At 44.8% G+C, this 10,441-nt stretch overlaps 1 protein-coding gene across 4 annotated transcripts in view; it reads right to left on the bottom strand.

The window, feature by feature from the left end:
- mical1 (microtubule associated monooxygenase, calponin and LIM domain containing 1) overlaps window positions 1–10,441 on the bottom strand; it is a 30,653-nt gene continuing 20,212 nt past the window's right edge. For 3 of the 4 annotated variants that reach the window (XM_084068454.1, XM_084068453.1, XM_084068452.1), the window contains exons 18-25: window positions 8,774–8,856; window positions 7,204–8,005; window positions 6,876–7,000; window positions 6,681–6,794; window positions 5,875–5,968; window positions 5,542–5,635; window positions 4,721–4,794; window positions 1–1,606 (exon numbers count right to left, since the gene is read on the bottom strand). In XM_084068454.1, the coding sequence (XP_083924580.1) occupies window positions 1,404–1,606; window positions 4,721–4,794; window positions 5,542–5,635; window positions 5,875–5,968; window positions 6,681–6,794; window positions 6,876–7,000; window positions 7,204–8,005; window positions 8,774–8,856 (1,589 nt within the window). In that variant the 3' untranslated portion in view covers window positions 1–1,403. The remainder of the gene's footprint in view (window positions 1,607–4,720; window positions 4,795–5,541; window positions 5,636–5,874; window positions 5,969–6,680; window positions 6,795–6,875; window positions 7,001–7,203; window positions 8,006–8,773; window positions 8,857–10,441) is intronic. The other variant, XM_084068455.1, reaches the window with a different exon arrangement.

Below are 10,441 nucleotides of genomic sequence, written 5' to 3'. Positions count from 1 at the left end.
TCAAAGTGCATGATCTTTATTTGATAATTATACCGTGAAATGCTGTCCAACTTTGGACAAAATGGCAGCATTGGAACAATGAATGAACAGTATAAGGCTCATTTTTCACTTAACAGTATATTTTCCTCACCTTGAACCTTCTACTTTGCCAACACCGAGTGGTAAATCGGCAAAGGATAGATGATGGCTTCAATTTATACATTTCTGAATGTTTGCTATTCATTCTCTACGCCCCCATCTGTGTTCCTGTAGTGCACCATTCACTGAAGGCCACTAGTGAAATAACAGAACACTAATGTTGGAGGACCAAACAGTCAACCCCTGAGATCAACTATCAGACATGCAATTAATTTACAAAAGCACATGGTGAATGTCTTGAAGTACTATGCTACGGTAATGATATGGGGAGTAATAATCATAACAAATTATCAATAATAGTTGCTGCATTCAACTAATCTTAATTTAAATAACTTCTGTCATATATATTTCTTTTTTTTATAATCCACAACCATGTTTGTTTTACTTCTAATTTCTAGAACTTATTCAGTATACAAATATCAAACATATCATACTGTAGGCCTGCCATATGTACATTACATTTGTGTGTACGAGTTATGGTGACACAAGACAAGTCACCATGAAAGTATTTTCAGAACACAACCTTGTTTGTTACGCAGTAAAAATCCTCAGTGTTGTCCATTTGTCAATTTGCAACTGACCTCAGCTTTATGCAGTTCAATCTTGGCTCCATCCCTCATCATGTCAGTGTCCATGATAAATTCAAAGTGGTGGAAGTCTTTTGAGTCATATGGTGGCCAGTTTAAACCGGGTTCTGGGAGAGCAGCGCACAGCAGGGTTCCTCTTCCATCTGTGGGCCAGGCAGAAATTAACCGGAGAGCTTTCAGACCAAAAGACTCAAACCTCAAAGTGAGTGTCTGTCTCCCCTTAGGGGATGGAAAAGTCTTCCAGTCAGCGTGGCTGTCAGGTCTCATGTGCACTGTGAAACGGCAGAGTTTTGAGTTAACAATTAAATTAACACTCGGGATTTTGCAGTGTGCTTTATTCTATCCGCTCAGATACCACCGAGCCCTCCTTCCACAATGCTGTTTATAGCACTGGTTCTCAACATCTGGTCCGGGGACCACCAGAGGTCCAAATGTACCTTTACAGGCCTGGGACCCCAATCTACGCTGTAAAATTCAGAGTGTTAATTTAACTAAGTTATTGACCCGTAACGGTCCATTCGGAGCCCTGGTGGTCCCCGGACCCGACGTTGAGAACCAGTAGGGTCTTTGGCTTTTGCAAATATAAAAAAGAGAAATATATACATGTACAGTATAGCGTACGAGAACAGTATCTATGCACGCGTTCATTGACTGCACCTCTTGCATGTGCAACAAGCCTTATGCCCAGTGAACCTGAGCTCCCGCTGATGTGGAATGTCTTTTGGCCTCCATGATGGAAAAGGCTGCTTGCTCCTCACTGATCTCTTTTAGTCTCTTCTCGTCAAGGAAGGAAACCAGAGAATCCCTCATGTCCACCACCTCGATCATCTGCTGCAGGAAGTGATCCTCCTCCGCTCGCTGCTCCGTTGTCTTCTCGGACTCTGGAAAAGACAAAACAAAACAAAAAATGCTATATAAAATTTTGAATATACTATATACACACACACACACACCGTACAGTATATAAATCATATATATATATATATATATATATATATATATATATATATATACTAGAGTTTCGGGGGGCTACGCCCCCCTCAACCCCAGCCGCGCACGGGGCCCAGCGTGGCCGTGTGTATATTGGGGGACCCAAATGGCCGGAGTGAAACTGTGGAAAAGTGTTTTTGAAAAAGGAAAAAATGTGAAGAAATAGTATTTGTTATGTTTCAGGGGGTCCACAGGGGGTCCGCGGACCCCCTGATGGTCCACTGACCCCCTGTGGAGTGTTGGGACGCGCGGGGACACCCCTGGAACATTGCGGACCATTTCGGTGTTTTTTTTTTTTTCATGAAGGTGGTTGCTTGTTTCTGGCGCAGGCTGTGCAAACCTGGCAACCCAGCGCATGCTGCCGCACGTTTAAGTGGCGTAGCGTCATGAGGGTCAGTGGGGCCGTGGCTCGGTCAGTGAAGACCCTGTAGTGCGGATGATATGTGGCATAGAGGGGCAGATTGTAAATCGACAGAGGAAACATCCGTGGGCTACCATTGGTTCAGCTATGTGTGCGGTCGCCCTGCGGCCCCTCCTCCTCCACCAATGTGCAGTATTGAGAGCCCTGACGTCACAACAATTGGAGCGATGGGCACTGCACTGTGGTTGGTTAGGGTACACCTAGGGCCCAGGTAGAACCCAGTGAAAGCCTGCATGGGCAAACCCAGTTAGGACCCGCCTTGGTCCCACATAAACATGGCTAGTTGGGGCCCACCTAAGGGCCAGGTAGAAGCTACTTATAGCCTGCATGGGCATCGCAGTTGGGACTGAAGTGGATGCCGCTGACATTGCTGACATGGGGTCCATATGGTTTAGCCCACCTTGAAACCATATGGGAACTACGCTGGCATGCTGGCTGTAATGCAAACGCTGCATCATACCTGCAGTGTGTAGTTTGATGTTGTGTGTGTAGCAGATATACCTGCAGTGTGTAGATCAATGTCCATAGGAAAGTCAATGCCCAGCAGTGTTTTTTTTCCCCAGCAGAGTTTCTAGTGTCTCTGTGTCTCTCTGGAAGAGGTTGCACATGAACTCTGCAGCCGCACTGAGGCGCTCCAACACAAACACTGTGACATTAAGCTGCTTCACACAACAAACATCAGCACCACGCTGCTGTTTGTCCAAAAGACACAATATCTCCTCTCCCACCGACGTCATGTGTTCATGTATCGACAGCCGTACAGACTCCTTTTGACACATTTAACGTCGTTTATCCAGCTCTCAGTGACTCTCCACATCGGGCTGTTATTTTGCTGCGATCAAGTCAACGATGTGAGAGATTAGCTATCACAGACGGACGGACAGGGGGTGAAACATAGTGTTGCGCCATGCCTTTCGGCCTGGCGGAGACAATAAAAAACCGAAAGTAAAGGAAATGGCCATTTCTGCAACAGAAGTAGTCAATAAACTATGCTATGAAAACATGGGCCACATTGGCAAAGAATGTTAGAAAGAGGCAATCATGTAGAAAATAGCCGATCTCCAAGCTTACAAAGCCTGTCAACGTGAGGCGTTTCGAGCTTGTAGATCGGCTATTTTCATAATATGTACTTGTGGAACGGAGTCAAACAGAATGGGGGGGTCCCAGATCAAGTACGTGTATTTGGGGGGGGGGGGGGGGGGGGGGGGGGGGGGGTGGCGGCGTGAAAGGGTTGATAAACACTGCTCTAATCGGAGCGAAATTATCTGAAATTAGTACATGACCATAATGCAGCCTAACATGCGTTGCAGGGGGCGGTCCTGCCATTACGTTAGTTACTGTAGTTGCTGTGGAGCTACATAGTTCTCCAGAAGACACACACAAACATACACCATCTACAATGGACGAACTGAGCAGCAATATAGACATTCACCACACGAACGTGCATTGTTGACAAAGTGATTGCACAGCCGCTGCAGGCATGACAACCAGGTTAGCGTTAGCGACATGGCAGCTATCACAGCGCCCTGTCCGTCGTGCTGCAACTGCCTGTGATGGCTACAGCAGTAACAGCAAGCTGTCTAAGATGCCATTGTCTGGAGACTGCTCTTAGCGTGACACGACCAATGAGAGTGAGCGCTGTAGTTGTTGCTAAGATACGGTGGCGTCTCTGCCCCATAGCTTGTAGATCTCTCACACATGATTGGCGTAGGCTGCGTTGCCAGGTCTGACTTTGTGTCTAAGCAATGGTCGGCTTATTTTTGCGCGCCTTTGGGCTCGTTTGCATTGTGCGCACGGCAGCGCTTGTTTAGCGTACGTCAGCGCGACGTGGCAACGGACGTGGCAACGTGAAAGGTGATTGGCTGGTGAAAAGAAACACCCGACGTTACACCAGAAATGGTGCCTGGAGAAAATGGTGACCAAAAAAAAAGTTTGGAAAAAAAGGAAAAAACCCCCGCAGCGGCTGCCTGCTGTTGTGGTGATGAGGTCGTGCGCACGGTAAACGGTACGAAGCTGCCTCCCCTTCCGTTTTGTCCGACATTTGGTGAGTAGAATTAATTATGTTGCGCGGTGGAAAAGGTGTAGTGAACAGTGAGATGTCCCCTACGCGAGGCGTAAATTCAGCGCGGCCGCCGTGGCGAGTCAGTTGGCGACATGTGGTCTGGCGGTGCGTTGTTTATTCGATAACAGAGCTGTGGGGTGTGGACACCGAGGGTGCGGAAGTCGGTCGCCATTTATATAGTTAGATAAGAAAGACAGTGCTCTCATTAACACTATATCAAAAATATCTGAAACGGAGGAAAAACTAAATAATGTAGTCCGGTGTGGCAGAAGTGTGCACAAATATACTGTATATATACACACATCAGAAACCCAGGGCTCTCAGTAATGGACAGAACAACAAATACACCCAGAGTAACTTTACGGTCATGTTTGCTGATTATATTGAATATTTTAAAAGAAGATCTCTATGCTCCAGAGTCCTTTCAATGTGAAGTTACCCAGAGTGTCATCTATCTATCTATCCATCCATCCAACCTATCTATCCGTCTTCACACAAACACAAAGTACGTTATATACACACCACTCAGTTCCATGTATTTCCTGAGCTCCAACTCCAGCATGCTCTGCTTGTCTTCAAGCTCAAGCTGGCGAGACCTGAGAGATTTGACAAACAGAATCAGTGTGAATCACACCAGCACTAACCCACCTTGAATGTGGAGAAGGTCACTGGCTACCTCACTCAGTGAGCAGGAACAGTAACCACAGTGTTATGGGTGGGGGGTCTGCTGCTCTGGCCCTCCTGTGTCCTTTGTGTCATTTTCTCTCAGAACAGAATCTGTGTTGTGTGTGACTACACAGCTAAGTGCTGTGTTAATACTGTTTATCGTTGCTGTCGTTTTTTTTAGCGGCGCTATCCGCTCTATACCTTTAGGTATAGAGCGGATTACTAGCCCTCTATACCTGGCTTTTGCGTCAACGTTCTGATTGGTCAGACACGTCAACAAAGTGATTGGTCAAGCTTCACGTGACACGTGGCTATAAACACATTATAAACTCTTATTGATGACAAAATGTATCAAAGGCGCCGCTACCTTCACACAGGTGTGATTTTTTAAACTATTGCCCCTTTTTAATACTTTGTCATATGAAAGCTTTGCACAAAAGCAGTGAAAATAGCTGATATACAAGCACTTTTGAAAATCTTGCCCAAAATATCAATAAACAAGAGCTTGTGACTAATAACTACATTGGATCCATTGGTACAGTACACATGTTCTTATTTACATTTTCTGAAAAGTAATGGTTTTGGATGTACAAGGTTTCCGCCTGACAGCGACGCACATTTGGAATATGGAAGCATGCGAGACTCCATAGGTGCATACAGTACAGTACTATACTTACGCCACCATGAGGTCTGATTCCTCTGACACCAAGTCGTTTTTCTGGTGGACCAGCTCGATCCACTGGTCTATCATTACAGGGGAACCTCCATTGCCTGGGATAGGACAAGAACAGGGGGGTTGACTTGAACTTGTGTGGTCTTGTGTATGTGTGTCCTATGAGATACTGAAACCTCATCGGACATTCAACCCACTTACAAAACTTTGTTTTTTTTTCAATATTCATTTTTGCAAAGCCATTAAGCCAATTAAATTGTTTGCTCAGATGGTGTAATTTTATGTAATGTATTAATCATCATGAACCACAGACCTAATAGCCGTTCTATGTTCTTACCGGTTTCCTGTCGGAGAGCCCTCTCCAGCACCACCCCTTTGTCTTCCAGCTCCTTGAAATCGACTTCTATCTCCTCCAGTCGCCTCTGGATGGACTGTGGATCACAGAGAGAAGCGCTGGTGTTTAAGTTACAAGTTGGGAAAGTAATGCCCGACTATAAACTAAAAATAGCATATCTACAAGCTCACAATGCATTGCATGCGATGCGTTGTGAGCTTGTAGATCATCCACATTCAGAAACTTAAAGTTTCTTCATATTCTTCTTCTATGCTACAACAGTGACTTTTGGGTGAAATCGGACATGTCGACGAAGAAGAACACACCTGGATGAGCTCTGTGGCAATGGGAGAAAGCAGTGGTGGAAGGAGAGTACTCTGAATTATTTACTTAAGTAAAAGTAGCAATACCACAATGTAGACACTAGTAAAAGTACAAAGGTATTGGCATCAGAATTTAATTAAAGTAGCAAAAGTAAAAATGTCCATTTCAGAATCATACATATCCTGTCATGTTGGACTATAATTATCGATCATGAAGCACTATACTTAGGCTATTCGATACAATAGCCGATCTACACACAAGGCGTCGCAAGGTAGATCTGCTATTAATTGTTGTTTTAATGAATAATTTAGTTATTCATTATTAATAACTTAAATTTGCAAAGTTACTAGTAACTAAAGCTGTCAAATAAATGTAGTGGAGTTAAAACTACAACATTTATTCTGAAATGTAATGGAGTAGAAGCAAAAAATATCAAGAAGTTGAAATACTCCAGCGAAGTAAAAGTACCGTGAAATTGTACTGACCTGGGCTTTATGGAAACGCTGCATTTCGCTCATCTTGGCTCGCCGCTCCAACGTCCTCATCTTCATCAGCTCCATCTTCTCGGCCTCCACAGGGTCAGAGGGCATCGTCTGAAACTGATGGCCCAAGCATGTGTTTGTGAATGGCTGGTAAAACCTGACAGGAACAGTCTTTATAAAGACCTAATGGATCCTTACCTTCTCATCGAATAAATCACTGTCGTCTCTTCCAAACATCTCCTCGTCGTCATCGTCATCATCATCGTCGTCGTCTCCATCAATACCATCTTCGGACGTGCTGTGGCCATGACTGAAAGATGTTTCTGTGGTAAAAGAAGAGAAACGGTCAACTTAATGTTTAAAATCCTCCTCCAAAGCTGAGGGTTTCAGTCTTTGTACTCATTAGCCTAGTGTTAAATGTTGCCAGTTTTGAGCTAAACTAGGCTAAGCTCACCATTCGACATTTCTTCAAAGATAAGAAGATGGCATTTCATTTTTTAAGGCAGAGCTTAAGGCATTTCCTTACCGACTGTGCCTGGGTGGTTATTAAGAACACTGAGCCGGTGTTCTCTGCTGAGCCTGGGGGACGAGAGGTTCCAGGGGGAGAACTTTGATCGGACCTTGGTTTGCTGCCCGCCGGGCTCCTCTTTCCTCCTGAAGCAGCGTCGGTTCTTCTTGTCCCGGACATGTACCGTGGTGCTGCCACTCCAGTAGCCCTCCTCTTCCTGCCCGTCTGTGCCCGCCGGCTTGGGAGGGCTCGACCTGCCCGCCGTGGCTGAGGAAGAGGAGCAAGAGGAAGACCCGCCTGGGGTCTCCGAGTCAGAGTCTAGGCTGAAGCTCTGGAGGTTGACTAACTGGCTCTTCTCTGCGTCGCTTAGCTGGAGCTTCCGCAGCGACTGCTTGGGCCGCGAGTCGGGCCCGTTGTCCCGCTGGGGGACCGGCGGTGAGGAGCGCTTTTCAGGGGGAGAGGGATTCACTAGGTGGACGGTGCGAGGTTTGGGTACAGGGGGAGAGAGTGTGGGTGTGTTCTGCCTCGAGAGGCGGGGCCTTGGGACTGGGGTAGGCATGGAGGGTGGGTTTTCCTCTGGCTCCTCATTAGCGGGAGCCGCTAGCCCACCTTTAGGTGGAGGGTCTGCGAGGGGCTTTGTTGGCGGTGGCTCAAGGGGCTCGTCCTTAGAGTCAAGTCTGTTGTGGTATTGCTTGCCCTCAGGTTGATGTGGCTGAGTATGTTTACAGGGACCACAGTCCAGAGTGTACTCATCATCATCATCATCATCATCTGAGGGAGACGGAGTGGGGTCGTTCTCTTTATGCTTTCTTGTGCCATCCTGAACAGAGAGAAAAGGCATGTACTGTAAGTGACTGCATGGACTATGGAAGCCACTGAATAAAATTAAAAGGTGCGATTCGTTTCTCACAATTGTGACTTTCTCCCAAAATTCTAAGGGAATTTTCTCACAATTGCAACTTTATATCTCTCTTTGGACGGCATGTAGCTCAGTAGATACAGCCAGGTTAATCGGAAGTTCGATCCCACCAGGCGTAGTGTTTAAGTTTCCCTGATCCCAACCACGGACAGGGCGCTGTATTATTTGCACCCACTGCTGCTAAGTAGTTAGAATGGGTAAATGCAAAGGATGAAGCTTAGGTATGTGCAAATGTACTTGGCAAATACCCCAACAACAACTAAAGGGGAAACAATTATTATTATTGTATATTCTGTTCTTGCTCCCAATTGTGAAGAAAAAACTAATACATTTATGAACTTGGAATTGTGAGAAAAAAATTCTGGCTCTTTTATTTTTATTCAGAGGTGGAAATTGGCTTCCATAACTTTTAAATATTTTCCAAGTGAAAAACTAATTATAAATATAAATAAAATAAGCAGAGAGCCAAATGTTTTCTGCAGTTGTCCTCATCTGGCGTGAGCGATACATGCCTCACAAGGCTGCCAATTGGACCAGACACCAGAAAAATATTGCATCATGTGACAGAAGGTTGCGTAACACTGGGCCGCAGAGACACAGAGCAAAGATGGGCCCTGAGTCACCGTCAGCAGACACCAGAAGGGTGTGAGGTTTCAGGCTTGTGTGCACAGTGAATCGCACCTGACTGGAGGATGTTCCCGTCCCGTTCCCTGTTCCCACATCCTCAGAGTGGAGCTCACAGTAGAATCTCCCTGGGGGGAAACATCACAGAGGGAACAATGAAAAGCAGTTCATGGTCTTAGACAAGCATAATGTTGTGATGCGAAGAAAATAACAGTCAACAACAACAAAGTATTTTTTCTCCTTCTTCAATGTTTTCTTTTTCTTTCTTTTTTCCTGGCTGAACTACAAACCCCTTTAAAAAAGGCCTTGCCACAAATTATTCATAATACGGATGAATAAATCAAGCGTTGCTCTATTTATCCTAGGAGAAATCATGTTGTGTCTTCTTTACATTAGACTACAGGTATGACAGCTGTTGGAACATAAATGCAGGCAGCTATTCTACTACTGCACCAGAGGCTTTATCTAATAATAAAAATAAATAAGTAATTAAGTAGGTCGGAGTGTCTTATTGTTGGCATCAGCCAAGAACGCAGGAGTCTATCCCTGTTTCAATGTGCTAAACCACTGGGAGATGAATAGCTCAGATGGAGCGCAACACCTACTATCAGCTCCCAATACTTATCGCACGACTTGCCGCACCCAAGCCATGCTACTCATATGCTGAGTAGCATCGTATGGCCGTGGTCGAACACATGACCTTGTGGTCCAAAGGCGAGAACTCTACCGACTGAGCAACCTCGACACAAAAAAAAAATCACACCCTGTGTGAAGGTAGCGGCGCCTTTGATACATTATGTCATCGATATGTGTTTATAATGTGTTTATAGCATGTGTCACGTGAAGCTTGACCAATCACTTTGTTGACGGGTCTGACCAATCACTTTGTTGACGGGTCTGACCAATCAGAACGTTGACGGGTCTGACCAATCAGAACGTTGACGGGTCTGACCAATCAGAGCGTTGATGGTGAACACGGACGAAGTCAGGTATAGAGCAGGATCCGCTCTATACCTAAAGGTATAGACCGGCTAGAGCCACTAAAAAATATATATATATATATATATATATATATATATATATATATATATATATATATATATATATATATATTAATTATTGGGAGTGATTCAAACAAGATGACTGTAAGTAACAATACAAATACACTTTTAATTTCCAACCTTTTATTGAAATAACATCCCAGACCTACAGGATTCTCAGCTTCAATCCTAAGCAAAATTGTAAGGAAGTCAGTCCTTCCTCAATTTCCCCCAGATTTGATCTATAAGATTTGTCTAATTCCTTTACATCATATTAAAATGTCTGAGGGATAAATGAACACAGAGGATTTTACTGTGTATATTTAATATTCAGAAATTTCTGTTATAAGTTTACATGATTTTTCCTAATGCTAATTCAAGTCCATCTCAAGGAAAAATGGATACGTTTACATTATTGCCGAAGAAATGCAGAAATGCAACTTTATGGTAATGTACACTGATGCGGTTCCTTCTATGCAATTTTGGATGGCTCAAATGACTTCTGTATTGCCTTTGCAGGGGCTAACCTATGACTGGAGCAGGAGTGTAAGAGGCGGTGTACACAGAAAGTGTTTTCTGAGCTGCCAAACATTTCTATGTTAAAGACGCATTGGAGTGCTCCACTTTCCAGCACCGTGCTTCGCGTTACAGCGCTCTCGGCGTCCAGAGTTTT

The sequence above is a fragment of the Gymnoscopelus microlampas genome (genome assembly GCF_963454915.1).
Source record: "Gymnoscopelus microlampas genome assembly, chromosome: 10".
Lineage (NCBI taxonomy): Eukaryota > Metazoa > Chordata > Actinopteri > Myctophiformes > Myctophidae > Gymnoscopelus > Gymnoscopelus microlampas.
Note: the sequence above shows the minus strand (reverse complement) of the source record. Positions and strands in the feature narration are given on the sequence as shown.